The 8326-nt window shown below is 41.4% G+C and overlaps 1 protein-coding gene across 1 annotated transcript in view; it reads right to left on the bottom strand.

The window, feature by feature from the left end:
* The window catches only part of LOC118335231 (disco-interacting protein 2 homolog C), a gene marked incomplete in the record, with an annotated part of 203921 nt that overhangs the window by 95526 nt on the left and 100069 nt on the right, over positions 1-8326 (bottom strand). The window contains 1 exon segment of the mRNA XM_035671466.1: positions 2057-2128. Coding sequence (XP_035527359.1) covers positions 2057-2128 — 72 coding nt within the window.

Below are 8326 nucleotides of genomic sequence, written 5' to 3' on the forward strand. Positions count from 1 at the left end.
TTATATTTAAGTTTTGTTGGTCCCAATAGACTTCCAACGTGCACTATGCGGGGGTTGGTTTTCTTCTAACAGGTGAAACTGGAGGAGTTGATGGTTGTTCCTCCACATAGGAGACTGTGTGGATTCTGATCTTCGACACTTTTTAAGTAATCAGTACAGCCTGCACGTTGCCTGCCTTGTTTTGGGAACACACACCCAACGATGGACTGGTTATTGAAGCTTCACCCCAACGCAAACGGGACTTAAAAGCCTCTGCTTTATACGTAACACACGGCACTCAACGTGCTAGGGGACTGGGAGGTAACACGTCACTGCCAGCAGCACGGACACACCTCGCGCCACACTGCAGAGCCTATTACTGGGAATACCACTCGCTCTTTGTGTGTGCTGTCTGTGTGCTGCCGTGCTCGTTGTGCTGTGTCTTGTGTGTCGTCTCATCAGGGTTGGGGGGTTTGTCAGGAAGTGCATTATGGAAGGAATGAGGGGTGTGGGATGGAAGAACCAAATGTGGTGGCTATTCACATCCAGGCCCAGTGGGCCCGTCGTCTACCCTGTCATGGGAGGATGACACACACTCCTCCTGTGCTCACCACACACACACACACACACACAAACACACACACCACACACACACACACACACTGTGTGTGTGTGTGGGTGAGCACAGAGGAGTGTGTGTCATCCGGTCCCCCATAGCGAACTAGGGACGACCCCCCCACTGGGCCTGGATGTGAATACCACACATTTTCTCCATCCCACACCCCTCATTCCTTCCCATAATGCACTTCCTGACAACCCCCCAACCCTATGAACACACACACACACACAGTGTATTCCAGTAATAGCTCTGGCAGTGCCAGTGTGTCTGCTGGTCTCCAGTGACGTTACAGTCCCATCCTCAGCAGTCTGATGCCGTGTTTTACTATAAAATGGACTTTTAGATCCTTTGTGGTCTAACTCAATAACATCCATCTGTGGTGTGTTTCCAAAAACAACGTCAACTGGTGATGATTTATTAAGTGTACGAAGATCAGAATCAACACACATCCTATGTGGAGGAAAACCAAACTCTCCAGTTTCACTTTAGAAGAAAACCAGACCCCCACAGTGCACGTTGGAAGTCTATTGGACAAAAACACCTAAATAAATAAACAGGTATTCTTGGAAATGAAGCATTGCAGTTTCAAACCCTGCAAGAGTCCTTTCAGTGAAACAAAGACCACTGATTCTTCCTTCACATATAAAAGAAGAATTATTTTCTCTGTGTAAAACCAGCCAACACATTCCCAAAATAATAGTTTGTTTTGGCAAAATTAAAGTCATTTCACTCTGTCCTGGTTAAACATCCTCGACATGCAGACGTTTCCCATGGGATGTCTAATTATGAAGGTAGAAGAAAAAAACACTGCTCTGAGGTTTCACATATCTAGTCAAAGTCCAGAAAGTACAAAAAACATTGTGTATCAGTTTCTATGAGAGAAATCACAGAGCTGAAACTGTGTGTTTACTCAAATGTGCTAAATATGAATATTCAGATGAGTTTGGTTGTTGTTATTGTTTTTATTCTTGCTGGGATGTTCATTGTTAAAGGTCCAGTGTGAAATGGAATATAACATCCATAGGTAGGTTTTCATTAGTGCATAATCACCTGAATATAAGACCTGTTGTGTTTTCGTTACTTTAGAATGAGACGTTTTTATCTACAGAGGGAGCTAGTCATCTTATGGTGGAGTCCGCCATGTTGAACCACCATGTTTCGTCAAATACAGGCATGACTGGTAATTGCAACTTCAACACTAGATGCTAAGAACTGATACTGAATGCACACTGGTCCTTTAAATAGAGTATTTTATAGTTTTTTTTAACCTTTTATGTGAGAATGACTCCGTTCTGACTTTAACATTTTATACTTTAGGTGATGTCTGTTCATGAGACGTTTTTCAGCAAATTTCCTCTCATTATTATTTATCCGGTGCAATTCTTCATATTTCTGAAAGTTGCTCTGTCTATTTTTTAAAGGGGACAAATGAAAAAGGTCACGGGGAGTCAGTTTTACCTGGCGCTTGTGGGAAAAAGGCTCCAATCAGCTTGGATCGCTTCTTCTCATAGCCCTTCTGTGTGATATCACCTGCCAGAGACAGAGAGAGAGGGAGACATTTACTTTCCATATTCTTCTATGTAACATTTATATGTAGCCTGCAGCACAGAAAAGTAGAGAATAAAGCACGTCCATCATTACAAATTGTCGAATCAAGATTTCTCACACCCCGCGGAAAACCAAATATCTGCGGCTAAAAGATTCTGTAGACTAAAACTGGCTGAATTAATGGAAACAAATGTCAGAGAGAAACAATAAAGCTGCACTAAAATGTAGTTTTTTTTTCTACAAAGAGCTGAAATCTCAGACATCAAAACACGAAGCAGTCAGAGAGAAAGCTGTTTGACTTGTCACATTATGCTTAGTCATCCTCTCCACTCAACCAAGACCAGATGGTGCAGTTTGGGCCCCCTTGTGTGTGTGTGTGTGTACGTGAGTTCGTTTTGGAACTCAAAGAACTGCAGATGTACTTAATTCACCTTTCACGGCGTGACGAACCACCACAAAACTTGCTGACTGATCTCCCCGCGTGCAGTGATAAATCAAGCCTACCTAAAGGTACCATCAGCAGATTTCCACGCAGCACAAAGCATCTGAATTCAATAGCTCTCCTATAATGGTTGTGTTTTCACCACCAGGGAATACCAGACGGGTGGAGTTTGCCGCATTTACAAAGAAAGTTTTGAATAGAGAGCCAGAAAATACTGGAAAATGACTTGAAAGTAAAGCAACACCAGCGGTGAGCGCTTGTTTTTGAGTGACGGTGTCTGAATTAATTTTATGCCGCCCAGCTTGGAGTCTCCAAGTGAAGTAAAACAAACAATGACAAATACTTTCTGGGTGAAATAAGGCAACAACGTCAGAGGCAGCAAAAGAGAGAAGCATCATGGGAGTTTGAGTTTAAGAGCTGATAGAAGTAAGCAAGACAGGTGAGTGTGAAAGCGGAGAAGAGAGAGGGGATATGTGGGTAATGCAGTTTGTAAGGTGGCAGTGACGGATCGCTCTGTACAGATGAACTATTAGAGAGCCATCTATCAAACTGGTAATGGCAGCAGGGAGAAACAAAGTATTAGATGGAGATGTAGTTTGTGTTGGTGAGGGAACAGAAAATGTAAAGGGGGATGGTCAAAAAGTGGAAGAGGAGGAAAAGATAAGATGCTGGGAAGAGGAGGAGAACAAGTTTGGAGGTAAAAAGGGAGAAAGAATAGGTGGAAAATGAAAGATTAAAAAACTTGAAAAGCACTTCGACTCTGTTGCATCTTTGTAAATCCTATAAGAACTTTCTTTATTCAGTCAAAAATATCATATTCCTCTTTTAAGGGGCAGTTTGAGGGAAGCTAAACATAAAACCACACATAAACACAGTTGTTTATGCAGCAAAATGTTCTAGAAATAAAGAATATGAAGTATAAAGGAGGTAGGTAATTCCTAATATGCTGCTGACCAACTGGACCTATATTTATATTTCCTGTTTTAATCTATGATGCACTTTTATGAATCATAAGTGTACTTTTTCCTGCCATTAAGTGACCTTTCATCATTAATCCCCTTACATAACATAAGTTTTAAATCTGTATTTTTTGTTTCTTTAAGGAATTATGTGCTTCCTCATACTGGGAATTAATTTTTACAAACGCTGAATTTTCCTACACAGGTGGACAAAATAAGGCAAAGACCTGATAAAAAACACTTTAAATATGAAGAAACTGAGTTAGAGATAAAAACACGGTTACTAAAGTGGATCATTTTAGCTTGAATATGAAGCAAAACAGCAAAAAGAGCTGATAAACAGCACCTTCATGCACATTTTTAGTCCTTTCTGATCACTTTTTGCTCATGTTTCATGCCATTTACAGTTTGTGTCACTTCATTTTACGTCTGTGTCGTCTATAATTGGACAAGTGTGTCACTGTATGCGAACACTGCTTCACGACAGATTAAAAGCAAGCCAGTCGAATACACAACTCTCAAAAAGCCTAAATGTGCTTTCTTACACAGAGCGTGATTTTGTGACAGCTGTAACTGAAGCAGCAGACGACGGCTGATGAGCTGTGGAGCAGTTTCAGGATTTCTCTGACTGCAGGATGACTCAGTAAAAAATAAAACATTGAGAATTCAGAGAAAATCAGAGTGAAGAAGAAACGTCGTATGACTCGAGCAGTGAGAGATGCATGAAACCGACCTGAGTGACGCTAAAGCTGCAGCGGATTTGTCGAACACGGAAAAAAGCTGTTTGCGCGGCTGACTTGACAAATCCTTCTTAAACACACATACATGTGACTAACTGGCTCGGATCAAGAAACCAACTGTGGGCACAGACGTCATCAGTGACTGTGTGTGTGTGTGTGTGTTTCTGGTAGCGTGAAGGGAAGGCACATGGCAATAATTAGCATCTCTGGTAGGGGATCTAACTACCCCGCAGAGAGAAAGAGAAACTGGCAAATGCTTCAGTTTGAGAGGAGAAAGAGAGACACTGAGGGAGGTTGGGGCACGAGGGATAACTGGTGGGAGGCCTGACCTTGTCTTTAACATACTAACTTCTTAAAGTGACATAAACACACACACACACACACACACACACACACACACACACACAGCTACCAACCACCTCCTTGACTTAATTGGGATTTTATCTGGACAGAGCGAGTCAAAGTGAAATGAAGGTGTCAGCCATCGAGCTGCTCCCTTAGATACTCTAACAGCTCTGTGTTTGCAATCTCCATCCAATCAGACAGCGAGACAGGCGGTCGGCCTGTCCGTCAGTCAAACAGTCAGTCAGTAAGACAGGCAGTCAATCAGGCTGGTCAGGAGCGACCGTACAAGATTAACAGTGAGTGTCTCTGAATCCTGCTTTCATTTTCCATCCAGACACGGGTTATTAGTGACGACAAGTCCCCGACATCAGAGGTTTTTAAAGTCTAGCTGTGTCCTCTCAGACAAAACTTGGAAAAGTCTTTTATATCCTTTGATCCCATAGACACTCAACAATTGATAGTCCAACATTGCTGTTTGACATATCTTCAGACTACACCAAATACATAAAAATGGTCTCTCCTGAGGTGTTCATTAGTTTCTGACTCTAAGTAAAATTACCCAAAATATACTGTATCTCTCTTTAAATAAATCACACACTTATTATTCTATGTGATCTTCTTTTGACAACAAACATCATATTTTTTTATTCCCTTCACTGAGCCTCCCCTGAATCAGTTTGGAGTCCACCTCTAAAGGCACACCTTCAACACTGAAAACCTTTACTGTGTCCTCTGAACTGATGGCCCCAAAAAATTAAATACAATGTATGATCTGACAGAGCTTTGGTTCAGGTTTGGTTAGATTTAGGTTTAAAGAAAGATTGTGGTTTAGGTAATTAATTAGGGTTTGAGATACCTCGTGGTTTCTGATTTCTGTCATACTTAAAACCTCTATGGGTCTTCTTCAAATGAAACAGTCCTGGAAGCAAAGTTCAGTCATTAGAAGTTAGCCTCAGCCTCACACCTGATCTACTAGAGGATACCGTGTCACAGTCACGCTTTGCCTCACGGATATGCAGAAGTACAAATGAAAGTGCTATAAAACGTCAAAGTCTGCATGGAAAGGAGGTTTTTGTCAGATGTGTTAGCTACAATCTTTTCCTGAACTTAACATTACTGCGACCTCAGCTAGTTTTATTTTGAAAGTAACCACAGAATGATATATAAGTATTTATAACGTGACACTTCTATCAGTTGTAAATAATATGAGCTTTACTGATGTTATGTGATACGAAGTTCTATGAAACTACAATAATAATATCCAAGTTGTAATAAACGTCTTAATTCTTAGACCAGAGACAAAATTGAAGAAGCAGTTGATGAGGATGGAGGGATGAAGATCTTTTGAGGAAGGAATGAGGACTCAGGCTCTAATATTCCTCTACACCCTTCATCTGTCTGTCACATAACATGCCGGGCTCTGGATGACGTTGCCACAGGCCGTTAGAGCCGGGTCAGAGAGAGGTGATCTAACGCTGCGAGGAGGAAACACACACTGGCCCTGACAACATGTTTCATATCAAAGCTGTTTAGTGAGAAAACGTCTGACTTCAAACTCCCTGAATCACACAGACAAAGTTATGATTTTTGTCAGGTTGACCCAGACGGGAGATAAAAACTTCCAACGGTCGATGATTCAGACAAACGGTTCTGTAGTAAATACAGACAGAAATGTAACTTTTAAACTTCTGTCGCTTCTTTAACATTTAGCCCAAATCCAAACAAACTTAAAGTGAAGAAAATACAGAAAAACAAAGAAAAGGCAGTGAATTAAAGAAAAGGAAGGACTCTGCAGTCTTAGGCTCAGACAGTCAGAACCATGTAAGGTACAGCAACTACAGCCCTGCATTCATCTCCAAGTGAAGTGCATTAAATTGTTGTGAAATATGCACGCAGCAGCCTGATGACAGCTGTATGACCTCACTATAAGCTTCTTATGAATTATTACCAATCAGACGTAAACATACTGCAGGCTGCACCCTCTGCGACGCCCTGCAATCACGTCAAGCTCGTCCGCTCTTAAACTTGACCTTGAAGTCGAGCGCTGTGGGTAGTCGACATATACATTCCTCCTTTGCGCGCTTACACTGACATCTCTGGGTCACCATAGCAACAGATGATGTAATGACTCCTGGATTATGCAATAACTTGACTCAAATGAGCAGGAAGATAAACACTGACGTCCTTTTATGATTTTACAGTAATATTTGGGTGCAAATACTTTTATACAATATATGTTGCACTATATGGCCATAAATATGTGGACACCTCGACTCTTGGTCTGTTTTTCATGGCTTCTGGTTGGTGTCTTAAAGCTGCAGTGCAAAACTTGTATCTCCTTCTCTGGCAGTGAGAGTAATTACTCAAACTAACACAAGAATTTAAACTCTTCCAAAGTCTATTACACTCAGTGCTCAATACAAAACCCATAAAATAAAATAAAAAAGTCTTTATCTCAACATCTCCTCTTTGGGATCCAAGGAAGCAAAATACTATATATTTACTGTGTATAGTTTGAGAGATACATCTGCGGGCTAACAAAAATAAATGCAAGTGACTCGTTGCCAGAGGTTGGCAAACTAATCGATCGCTTTCAGGATGGACTGCTTCTCTTCCACTGGTGAGCAAAGGTAGCCCTTTCTGGTTTCAAACACTGGACATTTCAATATTAGTGCTCAAGCAGGGGAAAGTCACCTCAGACACAAGATTTAAAGATATGATATGGAACATTTTCGCAATAAAAATGTCTAAAAACATTAGACTGATCTTATAAATGTTGTTGAGCTGTGTACTTTCATTATCTGAACCTGTACCTTCGTTCCGGTAACGCTGCGTTTCACCGGTCGCCTGTCAATGGCGTCATATTCCCTTAGTGCTTGCGTCAGCGTTGTGGTTGTCTGAAGCTGTCTTACACTGACTTTTTATCAAGTTTGAAGCCACATTTTTACCATCCACTGTTTATATATTGATAATTTCTATTAAAAATTAAAAATGGAAACTGAGAATTTCAAAGAGATTTACCTGGACGTGATAGGCTTAATGAACATTGTGTGAACTCTTTTGGCAAGGGCTTGAATGTAACAGACATTTATTTATACCTAAAAGACCCACAATGCAGCTTGAATTCCAGTTAAAAGAAATCTTAAAAGCTGCAGCTCACAACAACACTTTAGCCAATAGTGTGCTTCCAACTTTGTGTCAACAGCTTGTATTTGTCCCCGTGCACAAAGCCAAGTCCACAAAAAAACTGTTTTCCCAGTTTGGTGTGGAAGAATAGGACTGGCCTGCACATAGCTCTGAGCTCAACTACATCCCAGCACCTTTGAACACTGACTGTGAGCCAGACCTTATCACCCAGCATCAGTGTTGGATCTAACTAACGCTCCTGTGGCTGAATGGGAGCAAATCCCTGCAGCCGGGCTCAACATCTGGTGGAAAAGCCTGAAACCAGAAGAGTGGAAGCTGTTCTAGCAGCAGATTAATGCCAAAAGTTTTGGCCTGAAATATGGGTGAAATGTTCAGGCATCTACAAACTTTTGGCCACATAATGCACAAATACACTCTGCATAAAACTGCAGCCTCAGAGAGCAACTCTGCTCAGCTAAATCACCTTCCCACGGAGAGGGAGTGTGTGTATAGAAACAGCAGGCCTGAGCCTCTGTGACCATATACAGTAAGAGAGAGAGAGAGAGAG

This window comes from Morone saxatilis, unplaced genomic scaffold, assembly GCF_004916995.1.
Source record: "Morone saxatilis isolate NCDOM2014 unplaced genomic scaffold, NCSU_SB_2.0 Contig23, whole genome shotgun sequence".
NCBI lineage: Eukaryota > Metazoa > Chordata > Actinopteri > Moronidae > Morone > Morone saxatilis.